Source organism: Ursus americanus, chromosome 14 (genome assembly GCF_024610735.1).
Source record: "Ursus americanus isolate L20-20 chromosome 14, mUrsAme1.1.p, whole genome shotgun sequence".
Classification (NCBI taxonomy): domain Eukaryota; kingdom Metazoa; phylum Chordata; class Mammalia; order Carnivora; family Ursidae; genus Ursus; species Ursus americanus.
Window position 1 is genome coordinate 52288744 of NC_142140.1, and position 21384 is coordinate 52310127.

General features: G+C 55.9%; 1 protein-coding gene across 1 annotated transcript in view; it reads right to left on the minus strand.

Annotated features, from left to right (window-relative positions):
- Window positions 1-102: 102 nt before the first annotated feature.
- The window catches only part of CARM1 (coactivator associated arginine methyltransferase 1), a 39135-nt gene continuing 17853 nt past the window's right edge, over window positions 103-21384 (minus strand). The window contains 16 exon segments of the mRNA XM_045774514.2: window positions 103-396; window positions 561-629; window positions 887-964; window positions 1073-1163; window positions 1165-1186; window positions 1287-1376; window positions 1466-1603; window positions 2060-2149; window positions 2332-2417; window positions 6059-6140; window positions 6322-6412; window positions 8543-8720; window positions 9867-9977; window positions 11952-12056; window positions 13002-13108; window positions 14639-14764. Coding sequence (XP_045630470.1) covers window positions 254-396; window positions 561-629; window positions 887-964; window positions 1073-1163; window positions 1165-1186; window positions 1287-1376; window positions 1466-1603; window positions 2060-2149; window positions 2332-2417; window positions 6059-6140; window positions 6322-6412; window positions 8543-8720; window positions 9867-9977; window positions 11952-12056; window positions 13002-13108; window positions 14639-14764 — 1607 coding nt within the window. The 3' untranslated portion in view covers window positions 103-253.

Genomic DNA, 21384 nt, shown 5'->3' on the forward strand with positions numbered 1-21384 from the left:
GCTCCCACGACATGATCTTGTGTAAAATACGGCAGCGACACACGCTCAGGGCCAAGATGTGGGTGGGCGGTGGAGTGGGGGCGGCGGCGGCAATGTTGTGTAAAAAAGTGTCCAAGTTCCCATAGCAAAGAGGGCCGTGACCGGGTGTTAGGGCTTCTCCGGTACAGGGGTGAAAGCCGCCCAGGCAGGGGGGGGTGGGCAGGGTCTTCATTTGGTTTCCTGGTGCTGTCAGTCTGTTCCACGCCAGAGGGGCCTAGCTCCCGTAGTGCATGGTGTTGGTCGGGATGGACATGGGGGAGGCCATGGAGATGGCGGGGCCGCCCATGGTGAATTGGCTGTTGACTGCGTAGTGGGCGCTGGAGCCGCCGCCGCTGCTGCCCTGGGCGCCGGAGGACCCTGTGGGGAGGGGCACGGGCACTGAGGGGGCCAGCTCTGCCCCCTCGCCCACCCAGACCCGCGGCAGAGTCAGAGAGAGAGAGAGCAGGCGAGAGGGCAGCCGGGTGGCCCGGGAGTCCGCACACTCACACCCGCAGGACCCCGCTCCCACCGCCCACCGTTACCTTGGACAATCCCCGTGCTCATTATGGAGCCCATCCGGGAGTGGGTGTGATTGACAATCCCCGTGTTGGCTGCGCAGCAAGAGGGAGGGAGGAAGGAAGGGAGACGGCGTCACCGCCCCCAGCCCGGCCCACGCTCTGTCACTAGGGTGTGGGGAGGGTGGGCGCAGCGGCTGCAGAGTGAGGCAGAGAGGAACGGAACACGGGGCCTCCGCCGGGAGCCCCAGGAAGAGAAGGTAATGACGACGACGACGGTGGCGCAGAAAGCCCAAGCCCTAGGCAGCCGTGGCCGCTCACCCCGCCGCTCCCAGACCCCGGGGGACACTCACCTAAAGGAATCAGGTTGTTGTGGCCCACGCTGGAGCCGCCGGCAATAACACTGCTCAGGTCGTAGGCAGTCGGCATCCCTGTGCACAGAGAGGGCGAGGTCAGGGGGTGGGAGGCCGTGTCCGGGGCAGAAGAGCCCCAGCTTGGCCCCGGGAGCGCCCCGGTGCCACCCTCATGGGGCCGCTCACCAGCCACAGCCATCCCACTGCTGAGGTTGTAGGTGCTGCCCGTGTTCCACATATTCTCCGAGGGGGATGTGTAGTGGGAGCCGGGCGGGGGGCGAGGGCGTCGTGCCTGTGTATCTGCAGCACAGACAGACCAGTGGGCAGGGCTGAGAGGCTGCGGGCCAGGAGGGGCACCCCACCCCCCCGCCCCCCTGTTCAGGCTGCCGGCCCATCGTACCTGAAGAAAGGGTTTTTCAGATCCAGGAGGTTACTGGATTTGGAGCCTGTCTGGTCTACCTGGGCCACAATACTGATGTCATAGCTCTGTCTGCAGAGAGGGCAGGGGAGGGCGGCTGTGAGCTGGCTGGCTGGGGAGACGGACCCCTGCCTCCCCTAGCCCCAGGTGGCAGCTCCCACCTTTTATTGGCAATAAGCAGACATGTCCCTGAGAGCGTGTCTCCGGCCTTGGCGAACAGTGGTGACTGGAACAGGCAGCGGACCTGGTACCAGTGGGTCAGGGGCTCCGTCGGGGCCGTGGACAGCCACACTGTCATTCTGCCAAGCAAGGACAGGCACACGCTTGACCAGGCTGGAATCACCACCCTGTGCACCTTGAGCTCTCCCCAGACATCTCTGATGGGTCCCCTGGGGCCCTGGAGCTGAGACAGGCTGGCTGCCCAGGCGTCCCAGTCACACGCCTATGTACACCCCCCCCCACACACACACCCATACAAGCATAGCCATGAGGGGCCCACTCACCCTGCCCTCTGTGCCAAGAGACAGAGACCAGGTCCCATGAAGGACAGTCACTAGAACAGGATAAATACCCCCTCCCACAACAGTCTCTGGCTCAAAGGGGACCTCTCACTGCTTTTGGGGGGACGGGTTGCCTAGAGGAGTCCTATCCTGTCCTCCCAGCCCCCAGCCAGGCCTCGGGGTCACAACTGCAGGGAAGCCCCTCGGACCGGGGCAGGGAGGAGCACGCAGCCTGCCCTGCGCTCTCGCACTCACATGGAGCCGATGAAGGCGACGTCAAACCAGAAAGCCAGACCGTGAACTAGCCCGGAATGCAGCATGTGGAACTTGAATGGGATTTCTATCCTGGAAGGCAAAGGGCAGTGATTGCTGGGGAAGCCACACAGGGAAAGAGAAGAGGGATGTGGCTGGGTGCAGTGTCCCCGGGCCCCTGCCTGCCTGCCTTGGGGCAGAGGCTGAAGGAGTCCGTGCTGGCCCAAGACCCCAGCAGGAGCCAGGCTCAGGACGAGGGGTATGGGGACTGGTACCTGTGCAAATCTCCTTCTTTGGCTTCTAAGAAGTTCACTGTATACTTGACAGACTTGGCCATCAGGATCCGGATGTCAAATGTGTCCTGGGAGAGACCACAGTGTGACTTGGCTTCCGGCACAGGGGCCAGCTGCGAAGGGGAGAGCTCTGCCTCTCCCTGTCTGGCCACGGCTTTGAGGCCATTTGGCTAAAACCAGTTTGCCATTCTCAGACACGCTGGGGGGAGGAGGAAGTGTTCGCCACCATGGAGAACAATTAGGTGACAGCTCTCAAAATAACCATTCCTACACATGAGAGACTTGGCGGTTCCCCTTCCGGGAGTTCGACCTACACATACATGTGTGCGTATACAAGCTTTCACACGTGATCAGACACACTCTGGCAACCATCTCATTACACCACCAGTGGCCCATCCATAAAAGACAGAAAGAACGAGAGGCTTGTCAAGAACAGATGGGGGAAGGATCTCTGAGATAAACTGCTGAGTTAGAAAGCAAGTTGGAGAACTGTGTGCGGGCGTCCACACCCAGGTATGACGGAGGCTTTATGTCAGACTAGCACTCCTGTGAAGAACTATGTGAGGAAAAAAAAAAAAAGCCTAGTTTGAAAGTACTAGAGCACCCGCAGCAGCCACATCTTTGGGAGCCAAGATCCCAAAGAGACGTTTCTCCGCCTCTGCCTCTCCCCTTGGGGAAGGCCCTTCGGGCGGCCTCCCTGGACGGGGAAAGCAAAATGGGGGCTCCAGGTCACCAAGGCAGCTAGGAGTCAAGAGATCAAGAAACGAAACAAAAGGAAAATGCAGACATGAGGTGGACGTTGTGCGTGCTGTTTCTGTGGCATGTGCCCACTCCTGAGCTGCACGTGGGGTGGGGTGGGGCGGAGAGGCAAAGAAATCAAGCAGAAAGCCACTTACAAGACACTGAAAAACTAAGGAAAGGTTCAGCTGTGCACTGGGGCTAGGAGGCTGGGACGAGGAGCCCTGTGAAGCACCCACCAGGTTTGCACTGAGACCACTGAAGGCGAGGCCCCGAAGCAGCAGTTCCCCAAATGTGGTCCCTTCCAGAGCACTCTCAAGGTCAAAACTATTTTCATGATAATACTAAGATGTTTTCTGCCTTTTTCTTTGGTTCACTCACCTGTGATAACACAACTGATTGAACACAGAAGCAGAATCCAACTGTCTTCTAGTAAACCAGACATTAAAGGATTTGCAAATTAAAAATGCCAACTGTGGGGCGCCTGGGTGGCTCACCCGGTTAAGCATCTGCCTTCAGCTCAGGTCATGATCCCTTAGTTCTGGGATCAAGGCCCACATTGGGCTTCCTGCTCAGCAGGGGGCCTGCTTTTCCCTCTCCTCCCCACTCATGCTCTCTCTCGCTATCTCTGTCTCTAATAAATAAAAATCTTAAGAAAAAAAAATGCCAACTGGGGTTCTCACTGAAAAGTCTTGGAAAATCGTTTTTTTTCCCTTAAAAATACTATTTATGTTAACATATATGTAATGGGCTTATTTTAAAATAAATATATTTTTTAATTTCTTGGGCTTAATTTTTTTTTTTTAAGTATGCTCCACATCCAGCGTGGAGCTCAACGTAGGCCTTGAACTCATGATCCTGAGATTAAGAACCTGAGGTGAGATCGAGAGTCAGACACTCAACTGACTGAACCACCCAGGTGTCCCATCTTGGGCTTAATTTTTAATACCAAGAGATACTGAAACTATATAAATTGCTGAAACACTAACAAAAGCTCTTTGGGATCCTCCATTTTTAAGAATGTAAACGGGTCACCTGAGACCAAAATGCTTAAAAACCACTGCCTTACAGGAAAGCCAAGAAATAGCCCAGCAAAGTCACATCTGAAAAGCAGCCTCTATGTCAAATGCCTGATAGGACCAATGTGATCTATCTATATGGCTAACTGTCTGAAGAAAAACAAATCCTTGGGAGGAAAAGCATCATCCGTAGCCTCCATATTTCATTCTGGCATCCAATAACCACGTACACTACGAGACAGAACCAAAGGGTGAGAACCAAAGACTAAGCGAGGAGACTAAAAACAGAAATACACGTAATACTTACCTACATATTAAAAGTGACCAGAAACTTACAGTATATACGAGGAAAAAAGGTAGAAAAAATGAAGAATTTCAGAGAACTGAAATAAGAAATAAGCAAAATGAGCTCCTAGAACTGAAATTAAGAATTAGAAAATCAGCTTAAAGAGCAAAGAGAAGACTAGAACTGGAAGATGGATCTGTATGAAATACGAAAGTGAAGCAATCAGAGAAAAAAAGATGGAAAATGCAGAAGAGAGTGTAAGAATCATCTGAGACAAAAGGTACTAGGAAGAGAAGGAGAATGGGGCAGAGGTACTGTTTAAAGAGACAATGCCCAAGAGTCTCCCCAAAACTAGTGAAAAACATCAAGTGGGGCAAAACAATATATACCTTATTGAAACAAGACAACAAAACAATTTAAAAGAAATATTCAGAATAAAAATTTTTAAAAGATGATAAATTTATACCCATAAATTTATCCCCATAAAGATGATAAATTTATACCCATAAAGACCAGTAATTACATCAAATGTAAAATGGTCTCAATGTTGTAATCAAAAGACCAAAAAAATGTCGATCTGGTTAAAAAAACAAATCCCAAATACATGCTGCTTACATGAATCAAACCTTAAGTAATAAGGATACAGAAAGGTTGAAAGTAGAAAGATGGAAAAACATCTATTGTACAAAGATTAACCAAAAGAAAGCCAGAGTAGCTGATCAACTATCAGGGAAAAAAAAAAGAAAAGTGGGGGACTTTAGGGCAACTAGAACTATTTGAGAGAAAAAAAGGAACATTTTTTTTTTATAATGACAAAAGGATCAAAGAGGAACATACAATAATCCTAAACCTGTATGCACCTAATAACATAGTGCCAAAAAATATAAAGCAAAAAATCAGGAATGGGAAATCTACAATCAGTGATAGGAAAAGCAGAACCTACCCCCCACCCAAAACATTAGTAGATAGACAAGATCTGACCAACATGATTAACTAGCATGACCTAACTGACACTATAACACTGTACTCAATAAGCGATAAATATACATTTTTCTCAAGTGCACACAGAACATTAAGCAAAAGAGATCACGTAAGTGTGCATAAAGCACTCTCAACAAATTTCAAAGGACTGAAATCATACAGTGTATGTTCTCTGATCATAGAGAAGAAAAAGAGTATGTTGATTATGCTATATTTTGAGAGGAAATAAGGTTATATACGTATGGATGTATTTGTGTGTACATATATATATTTGTATATGTACACTGAGGTATAAAACTTCCAAAAAGATATACAAAAAATACCATTTGCCTATAGGCTCTTCAGTTTTATGTATTTTTAAAATTTTTTGAACCATAGGTCTGTATCAGTTCAAAAATCTCAATTAAAATCAATCAAAATCAGTTCACCAAGAATCAATCTAATAGCAGTTTGCATGTACTGCATGCTTACTGTGTATAAAACACTCCACACACATTGCCACACTCTTCCCAACATCCCTATATGGGAGTTCTGTGTAGCAGCCAAAGCAAGAACTCAGTGGGGACAGTGGCTTTCTTAGGGCTGCACAACTTGCACAAGGCCTGACAGGAAAGACCCTCTTATCACCCCAGAGGAGGGCCATACCCAGTGCTAACTGCAATAGTGCCTTGGGTCCCCCACTTACCACCACAGGCTGCCGGAAATACTCGTCCACCGCAGCGCCTCGGAGGGCTGACAGGTCCACTCCATGGAAGGATGGCTGGTACCTGCAGAAAGCCCCCATCCCCCACAGCAAGGTCACCAGCAGCAGGAAAGACAGGTGGAGCAGGCTGCCTTTTCTCCCAGCTGGCCCTCATTCAGCCCAAGTCTTTCAGGTCCTACTGAGGATGAGGAGAAAAAGAGAAGCGGGCTGTCCCTTAGAAGGCAGGACACCCAGGTCACACTCACCAGAAGTTGGCCTTGGTGAACTGCTCCATGTAGAGCTGTTCATCCGTGAAGGGTGCAAGATGGACGTCACCAATGGTGGGGAACATGTTTCCTGGGAGTGGGGGGCAGGGAGGGGTGCTGGTGTCAGGGTGGAACATCCCAAAGGGCCTGGCAGAGCTTCCAAATGGCCCCAGGACCCCCAAGCCTGGGACTTCCCAGCCTCTCTTTCATTCACGTGTGCGTTCGTGCAACACAGAGTTGTACTAAGCACCTTCTTTGCCACCAGCCAAGATGAACACTTGACATGCATTGACTCATTAAACTTGTAAAGCCAGCCAGGGAGGCAGGAAGTCCTGTCCTTCTGTTCCATTACTAGGGCTGGGAGGTGGGAAGGCACCTGCCAAAGCCTCGGGGGCAAGCAAGTGATGCCTGGGGTGCAGCCAGGCCTCCGGGTCCCTGTGCTCAGTCAGCCAGGCAGTGTCTCTCAGGTGCTGTTGTCCACAGACAGAGGCGCGGCCAGGGAAAGTGAAGCAAAGCTCTCTGGAGAAGGCGAAGGTGAGCCCTTGGCTACACTGTCAGGACCTCAGATGAGGCCAGAGGCTAGGTGGGGGATCTAGCTGAATCCCAAGCTCTGGCAAACAGGGTAGGCCACCTGGCTGCCCTGGTCTGGCACACGGCCTGGAATGGGAAGGGGCGCGAGGGCAGGGTCCTCCCTCTGTGTGATTCAGTGAACGGACTGATGAGGCTGAGCCAGAGGCAGAGAGCGCCAGGACTCAGGAGGCCCCACCCAACTCGGGTAGTCTAGGGCCCCAGGTCACCTGGTCTCCAGATGTGGGCCTCCCTCCCTCCTTCTCTGCAGGAGAGGGGGGCCCTGAGGCAGGAATCTGCCCTCTCTTCCAGCTAGAAGGCTCAGCTAAAGCCACTGGGATGGGGGAGGGGAGATACTCAACTCAGGCTCAGAGGCCACACTCCAGGCCGTCTGGCCAGAAGACTGCTAGCCCCCTAGGGCATCATGGGAAAGTGCCCCTGTTCTGAAGGCACCTCAAGGTATTTGGCTGGGGTGAGGATTCCCTTCAATCCCCCAAAGCGCATCCGGGGACGGGGTGAAGGCACGCATGCAGGCTGGGGGCAGGATCTTAGGTGGGCCACTGACGGCTGCGTGAGTGTCACGCAGCCACCGCCGGGGCCGGGCTTCCATTGGTGCTGATGTCCGAGGAGGAGCCCCCTCTGCTGGGGCACCACCCGCAGCCGGCTCAGCCCACCTCCGGGACAGAAAGGGAGGAGGGCGGGTCCAGGACAACCCACAGGCAGCCTGGCTTTCCACATGCACACCCGTGACACACGCCACAGCTGTGGGACGTGCTGGCCACGTCCTACCTCCAGGAACGGAGCCTGAGGCCAGTCCCTGCAGCCCAGATCCAGGGAGGCCAGAGGACCAAAGTGGGTGCTTCCCCACGGAACCACCCATCCCCTGGCCCCCATAGGGGCTGCCGCCAGTCCACGAGCTTCGTATGTTCTTCCCTGGGCAGGGTCCTCCTAGGCCACATGCACGCATGTGCGCACGCGCACACACATACACACACACACACACACACACACACACAATGCTTGTACAGAAATACTCGAGACACATATACAAACCCCGAAGCAAGCCCAGAAATGGGACATGCCAGCAGATGTCCAAGGCCCCCATGCACAGGCCCCCAATGACCCAGGTAAGTAGATCCGAACAGCTAATGACCCAGGTGCACAGAGAGGCAGGCACAGTGACAGAGGCGGCCACAGAGGGCACACCTTCCCAACACAGACAGTGCTCCCTGATCCTCAAGAACCCCCAGCCCGCCCTCATACACACACGAACTCCCTCCTTCAGCTCCCCGGCTTGGAGGAGCTCAGGGGCCTGTGAAGCTAGCATGAGGGCCAAAGTCCCAGGAATGAAGACAGAAGGCGGACTCCCCGGGAAGGTGCCCACCACAGAATGAACACCTTCTGCACCTACCACAAGCCGCACGCCCAGCTAGACGCTGTCCCCACGACACCAGGGCACAAGACGGCAGAGGCAGCCCCCTGGCCCAGGACCCTTGAAGCCGCAGCCAGCTGAGGCGGGGCGGGGTTCGGGGCTAAAGGCCCAGATGCCCCCGGCCCCCCAGGCTGCCAACACAGGCAAGCAGGGACCAGAACCACGACCGTACCAAGCGAGCAGCGGCCAGGGGCCGCCGCCTGCACCAACAGGGACACTCACCCCCGGGCCTCAGGTACTTCTTGGCATGGAGGTAGCTCTCGAGCATGCGCTCATTGAAGAGCATGTAGCCCATGGGCTCCGAGATGATGATGTCCACCTGCTCAGGGAGCGAGACTTCCTCCACCTTCCCGGGGATGACCACGATGCGCTCAGTGAGGTTGTTACTCTTCACCAAGACCTGTGGGCGGGTGGGGGTTCCAGAGGCGTCACGGGGACCCCTCCACCCAGCTACACCATGGGTCATCACAGACCCCTCCTCTCAGGGGACGGCTTCAACCCACGCACGCCTGCCAGTCCCCTGCCTCCCCTGTTGGCATCCTGGCCACGGCCATTACCAGCCACGGCCCGGCGGGAGCTCACCGCGGCCCCAGCCCTCTCTCCGGGCCTTTCCTCCTGCAGCTCCCCAGTGCCCTGAGGTCACCTCTACCCTTTGAGGACAACTGATGGGAGCAGACACGACAAGCAGGCTTTGCTACAGTCGCCAAAGTTCAACTCGGACGCATCCTCCGACCCAGTGATTCCAGTGCTAAGAACGTGTCCTACAGACGTAACCGCACGCAAGAGGGGACACGTGTGTCGGGGATTCGGTGCAGGAGGGGTTTGTACTGCAAAGACCACCAAGTGGCCCAAAGGTCAACAGCAGCCTAACCGCATCTAAACAAACAACGGTCCCCCTGGGGCAAAGGGATGCGATGCCCTGTAGCCACTCAGGGTGAGGAAGCTCTTTCTGTGGGGACGCAGACCGTAGCCGGCTGTTTGGGGAAAGAGCACTGCAGCGTGTGGGGGGCTGTATCGGAGGGGGGCGCGCATGCGCTCGGACCCGGGGCCCTGCAGAGAGCTTCCGCACAGGTCTCTCGGGCTCCCGCGCGGGGGGCCCGGGCAGCAGGGAGCTGGGGGGGGCGACATCTGCAGTTGACCCTTTGTGGCTTTTAGGTTCTGAACGTTGTGAATGAAGGTTTCAGTGCACGAAAAGGAAAAAAAGAAAATGAAACCCTGTTGTTGCCCACATTTCACAAACGTGGGGGGCGGGGCTCAGAGGGAGGCCGCTCACCTGTACAATCCACGCCCTGAACCAGGAGGCTGTCCAGCCCCTGAAGACACCAGACAGGCCCCGACCCCGTCGTGGAGGACACGCCACCTCAGGTCCAGCCCCTCCCTCCCTCAACCAGTAGGTTCTGGACACAAGAAACCAAAATAGGCAGGCAGCGTGCCCAGGCCCCCTGGATCCGGGGGTCACGTCCCCCAGCAGGGCTGGCTTCCCCGGGCTGGAACAGGCACAGGGCTCGAGGATGAGGACAGGCTGGGGTCCCTGTGAGCTGCTGACCTCTGCGTGCTGGGCCATGGTGCTGGCCTCCACCGCGTAGATCTTCCTCGCTCCAGCTTGGGCAGCGAAAAATGAGAGGATCCCAGAGCCACAGCCGACATCGAGAACAATCTGGAGTAGGAGGGGCAGTGAAAACAAGGCTCTAGTGAAGTGATGCTGATCGTAAGGGACGTGCCTGTCCGAGGCGCTCACTCCGCCAGAGCCTCCTGCCGAGCGTGCTCTGGGCCCCACGGCCCACTTCCCCGCAACCCAGGCCAGCTGCGCCCAGGGCTGGTTTCTGAGAGCCACCTGGAGCACGTGGGAGCCCCTAGTTTGGATCCGAGGGTGACAGGCTAGGATTCCCAAAGACTGCTAGGATGTTAAGACCATGACACTCTCAGGCCGGATTCAAAAAGGAAGGGTTTGGGCTGTGATCGGTCTACGCAGCACGGTGGACACCAGGCGGTCACGAGCATGCCTGTAGCTTCTCTGGGAATGAGCACTCACCGAGGACACCTCTGAGTCCTGCCGCAGGACTGCTAAGGCTCAGAGCCGACCAGCCAGCCTACACACTGCGCAGGAAGTGGGCGGCCCCTGACCCCTGACCCCAGGCCCCACAGGGCATCCCGGCAACCTGAGAGGAGCGCCCAGGGAAAGCTCCACTTGGCCCAAGCGCAGATCTCTTGACCTGCCGGGCCAAGGGTTGTGACACTCCGCAGAAGCTAAAAGGTGTCCTTCCAGGGCTTCAGCAGCCCTAGCCGGGAGGGAAGGAGCCCAGGGAGGGGGTGCTGGGGGGTCGGTGGCAGGATCTCCGGGCTGCATGCTGACAGCTGCCCAGAGAAGCTGGCCGCAGCTCAGCTGGTGCGGGGAAGCTGCCCACCACCCACTAGGGACGCTGGCCCCATCGTCGAAGAGTCTAGGCTTGCGTGTGGTAGGCCGTCCCAATCCTGGGTTGGACTGCTTGCTTAGGAGCCGAATCAAGAAAGCATTTCAGTGGTGCCATGTGTGAGCTTTCGGGGAGAACCGCTCTGGGGGCAGCAGCAAGCCCAGCGGGGGAGCCCAGTCGGGGCGCTGGGACAGCTGGGGAGAGGGCCTGGCGTGCTTCTCAGAGCTCTGGAGGAATCAGGCAATGGGTCTCCACACCGGGAGAGCTGGGAGGGATGTCGCCAAAGGGGGGTGCGCTTCCCAATTTCCAGTGCTATTGCAACGTGGCTCACACCAGCGCCCAAGAGCAAGGGCAGGACGCTGGGCTGCGGCTCGGGCCCCAGGGCTCGGGCTTGGTGTCTGCGGGGCCGCGACCAAGGTGCCGGAGGAGGGACCACGTGGAGTGCCTCCGGGATATGTGGAGAAAAACACGCTCCCATTTGGTTCAAAAGGGGAAATGAGTCCCAGGCCCACAGAAGAGAAGAGAATAAACTTTCACCTTTGATCATATATACTCTGGACTGCTCTTTTTATTATTATTATTATTATTATTATTATTATTATTATTATTATTACTATTATTATTTTAAAGTAAGCTCTAGGCCCAATGTGGGGCTTGAACTCATGACCCTGAGATTGAGAATCACATGTTCTACTGACTGAGCCCGCCAGGCGCCCCTCTTTCTTTTTAATCATGAGTATTTACTACTTGGTAATAGTAAAAAGATTTTTAAAGCAACTAGGAAAATAACTAGATAAATTACAATGCAGCCACATACTTACATCCACGTCCCAAGACATAGTATTATGTGGGGAAAAGTATTTTGCAGGAAGAATTTACAGAATAAGATCCTATTTTGTAAATCATTTAATTAGTTAACTAACGCTAAAATGCATACACTGGTAGATGCATGGGGAAAAATCTGGAAAAACCCTTACTGGTGGCAGGGGCGGGTTTGGAGGTAACTGAGAGAGGCTTTTTCATGCCTACAGTATACAACCTGGGTTTTTACAAAAAGTAGAGTTTGCTTTTGTAATATGAAAAAACTTAAAGATCAAATCAATGAACAAAGAAAAATGTAACTAGAGCCGAGGACACGGCGCAGAGGCGTGGAGCCCAAGGGAAGGGGGGAGTGGGGCGGGGGATGCGGGGCCCAGCTGGCGGCTGCCAGGCCCGCTCACCTTGTCCTTGAAGTCTGTGTGGTTCTGCAGGATCGCGCGCTGGTAGGTGCCCGTCCGCACATAGTCCTGCATCATGTTCTGCTGCTGGGACAGGTAGCCATAGAACTGGAACAGAGACAGGCCAATGGCACAGGGCACGCGGCAGCACAGACGGCAGAGGCCCCGGCCGGCCCTGCGACAGAGGAGGGCCCACCTGGAGCACGAAACTCCTTCAGGAGGCTGCACCCCCTTTGCCCAGCCGGGTCCCACTGGCAGCTGCCGGCTGCTCCAGGAAAGGGAGCGGGACGCCAGAGGCAGCCCCCAGGAGGGACACCACCACCGTCACCATGGCCAAAGTATGCAGCTGGATGCTGCTCGGACCTGGACGCCACCCAGAAGTCAAAATTTGCCACGGGACGGATTCTGGGATGGGGGGCCGCCTGCCCCATCTTAGGGTCCCCAACGAAGCAGAGTTGTTGATCAAACAGAACCCTAGAACTCAGAGCGCCAGGCAGGTGAGGTGCTGCGGGGTCTCTCTGTAAGACAACAGGCGAGCGGGAGGCAGCGTGGCACCTGGGACGGGGCACAGGCTTTGGCATCAGGCAGACCTGGCTTCCCATCTTGGCTCTGTTGCATAATAGCTGTGTGACTTGGAGCAAGTCACTTAACCTCTCTGAGCCTCAGTTTTCTCATCTGTAAAATGGGGACAATAATAGTACTTACCTCCTAGGGTTGTTGGGAGGATCAAGTGCCTCTGTACGTGTCAAAGCGCTTAGACCAGTGCCTGACCTGCAGCACGGGTTCGGTATAACCGTGCTATTGTTACTCAGAACGCCCATGGGCCTGAGCTCCACCTGCACTCACATTCTTCCAGCAACCCTCCTAGGCAGGCCCTGGCATCTCCGTTTCACAGATGAGGAAATAGGCCCAGCAAGCGAAGGACACCTGCCCAAGGTTCCGTGGCTAGGGGCAGAGCCGGAACGAGAACCCGGGTGGGCCTGCCCTGTGCTGTACGGCCTCCCAGGGGCCACCCAGTGGCAACAGCCTGGCCAGGGGGTGACGAGTACCCACCTGGAAATACTGCACGGCAGAGGACTCCTCTGTGCGCTCGCTGAACACAGACCGCTCCAGGGTGTGGCCCCGACAGGTTTTCAGGATGTTATAAAAGGAACAGAAATCTAGAAGGGGGAAGCCAGGTCATACATGGGCATCTAGGGGGGCAGTCTAAGTGCACACCCCGACTCTTCTACTTTAAGCACTCTTTTTTGCCAATTTCTTTTTCCCCAAACACTGTGTTGAAATTGAATAAGGACAGCCAAACCCGCCACTCGGTGGCAGGCACAAGAAGGCCGGTGTCCTGCACGCTGGGGCGAGTACACTCTGTGCGGCCGACAGGGACGAGCCTGGCCGAAGGGCAGCTTGGCCGAAGCCTTGGGAGGGCGCATACCCGCCAAGCCAAGCTCTAGGCGCGCGGGTCTGCCCCAGCCAGATAACTGCGAGCCACCCCAGAGGCTCACGGCAGGGTCTCTGTGGGATGGATGGGGGGGGGGGGCGGGGGCGGAGGCTGAATAACAACATAAAGGTATTTAATAGCCCGGAAGCGCACGCTCAGAAAGTGACAAGTGTAAAGTTTGTTATGTGTATTTTAACATAGTGTTCTCAAAGGAGAACAGTATTTCTAAGGCAAGCCTCCGAAAACCGCAAATACGCAGTCTGGGAAGCTGAGGAAGTCTGGGAGGTGTGCAGTGGGGCCGACTGCACAAGAGCGTGAGCGCACGTGAGGCCCCGCGCTCTACACTCAAAAAGGGTTAAAGTGGTACATTTTTGTTACGGGTACTTTACCTCGATTTAAAAAAAAAACTGATAGAATTAAGAGGGAAAAAAGTCTACTCTAAATATTCAGAGTAGAACCAGGCCGGCAGGGTTCAGACCGACACACAGCGCGCACCCCAGCGCCGGTTTTGAAGGCGGACTTGGGTTGTTGATGTTCAGGAAGGAGAGAGCGCCTCTGCGGGGACGTGGTCGGTCACCCGGTCACCCGGCTGCTGTCTCCACACACCCCACCCCGCCTCCTCCTCCGCCGGGGACACCAGGACAGCGGAGGGCGCTCCCGGACGCTGGTGGCGGTGACCAGGCCGGGCCGCTGCACCTTCACATGCTCTCCAGCCCCAGGTGCCCCGCCCCCTCCCTGCTGACCCCCACGAGCCACCAGCAGTGGCCTGGAGCTCGACAAGCCCTCCTCAGGAGCTGCGTGCGTCCACCTGGAGCCCGAAACGGCTATGCTAGAACCCTCCCGCGCTTCTCTGCGCGCTCAGAACAGAGCTCCGCGCGGCTCAGGATCTTGTCTTGCCCCCCTCCTCTGCTGCTAGGGGGGCCAGGCCCGACACCCCCCCCCCCCGACAGGCTCCTCCGTGAGGCCTGGGGTGCAGCCAGGTGGTCAGGATAGGGCTCTAGAAGGAACGGATGTATGAGCTGAGCCCAGAAGGACCCAGAGGATTCGGCAAGGGAAGGACTGGGGCAGTGTTCCAGGTGGCAAGAACGTACTCTTCCCACGGACATATCTCCGCGTGGGAATCATCTGTGGCGGCTCCCTGGGAGGGAGGGCTGGGCAGCGGGCTCCAGGGCCCCCTCCAGCCATGGCTCACGGCCTAAGAAGCCTGGCTCCCCGCTCTCTGGCCAAGCGCCGCCAGCACGGAAGGGTCACGTACCGTTCGGTGTGGCGAACTGGATGAGGACACTGTTGCAGCCCAGGGTGATGATGAAGGACTGCTTGCCCACGCGGCTGCACTCCGTCTCTCGGGACACCGAGCACTTAAACACACACACATCTTCGTCTGCGGGAGGAGAGAGGCGAGCATGAGCCACAGGTCCCAGCGCCGGCCGAGCAAGGCTCCCCATCGGCCAGCTTGGTGCAAGTCGTGTCCCTGCCCCCCCACCTCCCGCTCCGCACGGCCCTGGGCTTCTTCGGGGGTACCCTACAGCCCAACCTGGAAGCACCTGCCACGTGTGCCCTGCCCGCACAGCCAAGGCCGAGGAAGAGGGGATGGCCGAGCAGACAGCAGGGACTCAGAGACAAAGCGTGGCCAGTGGCCAGGAGGGCTGTCCACGGAGCGACCAAGGCTGAGGGTAAGGTGAGGGGTGGCCAGGCGCCGTGTGCCCAAGCAGGACATCCTGGCCCGGGGCCACCCCTGCCAGCACCTTCCCTCACGGAGCACCTCCCGGGGCCCAGGCCTCTGGTCATCCGGTGGCACTGAGATGAGTCCCCGGGCCCCTCTGAGGGAGTCTGGCATTAATTCACCAATTCTGCTCTGTTACATGGGGAATGGTCGGCCCTCACCCCTGAGCGGGGGTGGGTGGGGGTCAAGAAAGAATTCCCCGAGGTGCCTCTGTTTCCTTCACCTGAGCCTTTTCCCTCTTGTATTGATGTGATGCCGTGATTACGAGCGTGGCCACTGGAGCCAGATGGCCTGGGCTCATGCCCCACCTGCACCGCTCACTGTGCGACTTGGGCAGGTCACTTCGCCTCTCTGAGCCTCAGTTTACTCATCTGTCAATGGGGCTAATGGTGGGGCAGGCACAGGGCCTGCCACCATCCACAAGCTGCCACCATCACTATTCCTGCACCTTCGTTCAACAGGTGTGTGCCCCCCACCCACCCAGCCACACGGTGAAACTCAGCAGTACCAGAACAGGACAAACCGATACACCACTGAGGTCCTGGGTGGTGCAGCAGGACAGACAGGGCATCTGTGTCGTATTCTTGGCCAAAATGTTCACCCTGGTCCCCTTGTGATGGCGCCAGATCATGGGGAAGTCGGCAAGACAACCTGCCTGGTCTCCTCAAAGCAGCAATGCCAGGAAAGACAAAAACTGCTGTAACTATTCCAGACTGAGGAAGACTAAAGAGACGTGACCATCAAATGCCAAGGGTGACCCAACTGGAGCCTAATGAAAACCTTTTCACAAGCTCTAGAGGATGATGGGGGGAACGTGAATGTGGGCCACAGATGTGATAACTTGAAATGACACGGGCGTGACAACAGCATGTGGTTCTGTAGAATAATGCCCTCATTCTTCTAAGAAGTGGGGAAGCACCGAGACTGAATTCTCGTGATGTCTGCAACGTGCCTTTGAGCTCATCAGATAGATAATGCACACTGTACGTGTAGAGAGTAGCACTAGCGCGAATGTGGCAAAGTGTCCCAGTCCCTCCAGAAGGCCAAAACCATTTTGAATAAGAACAAAGGTACCCCTTAAGTTTATTTTTTTAAAGATTTATTTATTTATTTATTCTACAGAGATAGAGACAGCCAGCGAGAGAGGGAACACAAGCAGGGGGAGTGGGAGAGGAAGAAGCAGGCTCATAGCGGAGGAGCCTGACGTGGGGCTCGATCCCATAACGCCGAGATCACGCCCTGAGCCGAAGGCAGACGCTTAACCGCTGTGCCACCCAGGCGCCCCAAGTTTATTTTTTTAAAGTAATCTCTACACCCAATGTGGGGCCCAAACTCACAACCCCGACCGAGATCAAGAGTCACATGCTCCACTGACTAAGGCAGCCAGGCGCACCAGACATTCAGTAAGGGTGCCAAGGGCATTCAGTGGGGAGAAAATCATCTTAACAAATGATACATGGACAACTGGATGTTGACATGCAAGAGAATGAAGCTGGACCCCTACCTCACACCATATATAAAGCCTGACTCCACTAGATCAATGACCTAAATACATGAGCTAGAAACTATAAAACTTCTAGAAGGAGACAGAGGGGTAAATCTTCCTGAACTTGGATTTGGCAAAAGATTCCTAGAGGTGACATTAAAAGCAAGAGTATCAAAAGCAAAACTAGACAAACCGAACATCAGAACTGAAAACTTTGTGCATCCAGGACACTATCAAGAAAGTGAAGACTAGGGTGCCTGGGTGGCTCAGTTGGTTGAGCGTCTGCCTTCGGTTCAGGTCAAAATCCCAGGGTCCTGGGATCGAGTCCCACATCAGCTCCCTGCTCAGCAGGGAGCTCGCTTCTCCCTCTCCCTCTGCTGCTGCTCTCTCTTTCTCTGTCAAAATAAATAAATAAAATCTTTTTTAAAAAAAAAGAAAGAAAGAAAGAAAGAAAGAAAGAAAGAAAGAAAGAAAGAAAGAAAGTGAAGACTACCTACAGAATGGAAGAAACCATTTACAAATCATATACCCAGGGCCACCTGGGTGGCTCAGTGGTTGAGCGTCTGCCTTCCGCTCAGGGAGTGATCCTGGATCCCTGGGATCGAGCCCCACATGAGGCTCCTCCGCTGGGAGCCTGCTTCTTCCTCTCTCACTCCCCCTGCTTGTGTGCCCTCTCTCGCTGGCTGTCTCTGTCTCTGTCAAATAAATAAATAAAATCTTTAAAAAAAAAAATCATATACCTGATACGGATGGTGTCCTGAATATATAAAGAATGCGTTCAGCCAGAAGATAAACACCACAGTTAAAAAATGGGCAAAGGACCTGAACGGACATTTCTCCAAAGAAGATACAGGACTGGCTAACAAGCACGTGAGAAGACGCTCAAACCAGGAGTCATCAGGGACGCACACATCAACCCACCAGCAGACATCGCTTCACACCCACCAGGACGGCTATGACTTAAAACAGAGAGGGGAAAATTACAAGTGTTGGCAAGGATGTGGAAAAATTGGAACCCTCACACCCTGTGAGGGACGTGGGAACATGAAATGGTGCAGCCACCGTGGGAAAGAAGCTAGTGGTTCTTCAAAAAGTTAAACATAAAATTGCCATTTGACTCAGCCATCCCACTCTGGGGTATGTGCGCAGACGAACCGAGAGAAGGAGTCACACGAATACCTGTATGCAAATATTCGAAGCAGTACTCTGCACAAGAACCAAAAAGGAGAAACCACTCAGACGTCCGTCGGCTGACGGATGGACACACAGATCCACGCACCGAAGGGTTGGTCGCCCATAAAAAGGAATGAAGTCCGGGCCGCCTGGAGGGCTCAGTCAGAAGAGAGCAGCTCTCGATCTTGGGGTCGTGGGTCCGAGCCCCACGCTGAGTGCAGCGATTACAAAAAAAAAAAACAAAAAAAAAAACCAGCTTAAGAACCACCACCACCAAATGAAATCCGGACGCGGCTGCAGCACAGATGAGGTACGGTGGTGACTGGAAGAAGCCAGACACAAAAGGTCACACGCACGTGGTTCCACCTTATGACCCGTCCAGCACCGGCTAATGCACAGAGGCAGAAAGCAAACTGGTGGCTGTCCGGGGCTGGGAGGAGGGAGAACGGGGAGGGGCCGCTTAATGGATTCAAGGTTTCCTTTTGGGGTGATGCAAATGTTCTGGAACCAGACAGAGGGGGTGGTTACACAATACTGTGACTCCACAAGATGCCACTGAACTGTACGCTTTCAAGTGCTTTGTTTTTATCTCCACAGCAAAGGAACAACGCTCCCGGCGCATGCGCGCAGACGCGAAGGGCCTGTGGGTGTGCCCGGCCCTCCCCGCGCGGTCTGAGCGCCGGACCTGGGCCCTGGCGGGCTCCCGGGGCCACAGCCCTCCGCAGCCCGGGCCCCCCTCCTGGGAGGAAGGCGCAGCCCGCCCCCGCCCCCAGGCCGGAGAGAGGAGCATACTGGCAGGCCACCGCCACAGGCTCGCGACCGCACAGCACCGTTGAGAACCCCCGAGAAGGTGCTCCCGAGCGCTCCCGTAAGTGGGTCCCAGGAAGGGACGCTGGCACGGTGCCCGCACCCACGTCCCTCCTGGGGCAGGAGATAAAGGCAATCTGTCGGCGGCGCCAGGGTGACAGCAAGCCGACCAAGGAGGGCCTCTGTTTCCGAAGCAGCCTGGCAACCCGACCAGTCGCCCGAGGCGCCCCCTGCAACCCGGCGCCGGGCAGGCAACCACGAAGACCTGTGGCCAAGGGAAGCTTGGCTGCGTCCAGGGAAGCCGGGCCGGGGGTGACCTGACCTGTCCCATCGTGGCAGAGGCAACACGGCCCTGGAGCCTGCCTCTTGGGAGAGTCATGGCCATGCCACCCCGCAGACCAGTCCCCAGCACACAGGAAGGGCTCGATAAATATTTGACAAATCAAAAAAAAAAAAAAAAAAAAAAGCTAGACCATATTCTTCTGTGTATTTAAAAGACTCAGAAATCCAAGCTCTTGGAAGACCCTGCATGACCCATACCCCTCATTCATCAGCCCTCCAGCCCCACAGTGCCAGCTCACAAGCCTTTCCCCTTCTCCTGCTCTGCCTCTGCCCTCTCACCAGGACGGGCCCTTGGGACAGCGGTGGGGCGGCACTCTGTCTATCCCTGCCAGAGGACAGCACATGGGGCTCCCACTCACTCACTGCCCAGGGTCGCCCCAGCCCGGATGGGGCAGAGCTAACATGCACCCCGTCCCCTGGTCGGCTCCCCGGGATGGGGGGTGGTCCTGGGAGAGAGCTTCTCCTCCCAGGAAAGAGGTCTGGCGCCTGGCCCCAGCAGTGGCGATTAGGTACCCACCCCTCCACACACACACACACACACACACACACACACACACGGGGGTGCCTCTGTCCGCCAAGAAATCTCCTAGTAGACGCAAAGGCCAGCACTGTCCTCTCTAGTCCCCCCTCTATCCAGCCATCACTGGGTAGAGCCATGGAAGCGGCAGGAGGAACTCTGTGCCCTGCCTCCAGAAACCCACCGATAAAACCAATCTGCCCTTGTCACGCCGGCAGCATACTGAGGGGCTAGGTGCACAGGGCCTAGAGAGGTAGGGGACAGGAAGCGGGAGAGGGCTTAGCAGGCTGCCATGATGATTTAAGTGGGGGTGACCACAGGGAGGGCTGTTGGCCAGGAGGCTGTGCTGGGTTCCTGCCAACAGAGGTCAGCGGAGCTGGGGTTTCTGCCCTGTAGTAATATGATCGGGCGACAGAGCTGGGAAGAGGCCCCCTCCCCGGGCCATTTTCTCTGGAGAGGCTCTCCCAGGGCAGGGTCTGAACAGAGGAGTGCGCGGGAAACACCAGGACTCAGGAGTATTCATCATGCCACAAATGTGTCCACCTGCTCTTGGCCCCGGCCCGGCACTGCGGGCTGGCCTCCCACCGGCTACACTGCGGGGTGTCCGGCGGAGGCTCCGATGCCAGGGGATCAGGGGCCAGAACACCAGGGACAAACACGGGGCCAGCAGGCTCAGGGTGTGCCGGCGGGAATCCCAGGGTCAGAGAACCTTCCTGAATCTCGCTCCCCAGGAAGGCAGGCCCCTGTAGATCCGAGTTCCCACAGGGAGCCAGGCCCAGCCCCCGCCCAACCACCCCTCGCTGAGACAGGGACGGGGCTGGGATGCCACACTGTACCAGCGCTTTCCAGAAGCCACGCTCTGTTCCTGTGCTTTACCCAGACCCCTCCGAGCACCTTTGTGCCCACCTACTGTGCCACTTATGCCTGAGGAACCAGGGTCCAGACAGGTTACGTATCTCGCTCAAGGTCACACAGCAAGCGCGGGGCCAAGCTGACTGGCTCCAGGGTCTGTGCTCCTAACCAAGGCACCATCCCTGTGCCTGCGAGAGTAGGTGCTGGCCAGCCTTCCCTGTAAAGGGGCAGGGAGTAAATAATTTGGGCTTGGCAGGCCGTAGAGTCTCTGCTACTGGGATTCGCCCCTGCCACAGACCATATGCAGGAGAGTGAGTGCGGCCGTGTGCCAATAAAACTTCATGACAAACCCCGCCGTGCGTCTGGAACTAGAGGTACAGAGAGGCTGGGCGCTGAGCCCCCTTTCCGCCCACTTCCTTGGTGGCTCACTGGACGTCGAGAAATGGAGACACCCTCCCCATCCCAGAGGGGGTGAGGACAGCCAGGTGGGGGTGAGGACAGCCCCTTTCGACCACTTGAGTTTATGTTAATGAGGTGGCTCTCCGAAAGCCAGTGATGAGGATCCCCAAGTAACGGGCACTGCTGCAGGGGGACAGGTGCCTAGAGATGGCACCTGGCCCCGGCTGGGACAGAGAGTGGGAGCGAATTCTCCAGCAAGAGGGAAAAAGGCACATGGGAAGGCAGGGAGAAAAGGAGGCTGTGATGTTGTCATTTATACTGAACAGACAGGTACCTGGCACAGAGCTCCGAAGATTCTGGGAGTGCCGGAGGTGGTAAGAACAATAAAGGGGTCTGCTGTGAGTCAGTCAAAGCCCCTTTCGACCACTTGAGTTTATGTTAATGAGGTGGCTCTCCGAAAGCCCCTAAGAATGGGGGCTGGTTGCCAGGGGGACCAACCGAGTAATTAGAGGGTTGGAACTTTCAGTCCCCCTCCTAGGCCTCCAATGGCCAAGGACTTAATCAATCATTCCTGCGTAATAAAGTCTCCATAAAAATAGAACCCAAAGGACGGGGCTCAGAGAGCTTCCTGGCTGCTGAGCAGGACGAGGTGCTGAGAGAGAGGCACCCCTTCCTCACACCCTGCGTACACCTCTCTTCCCT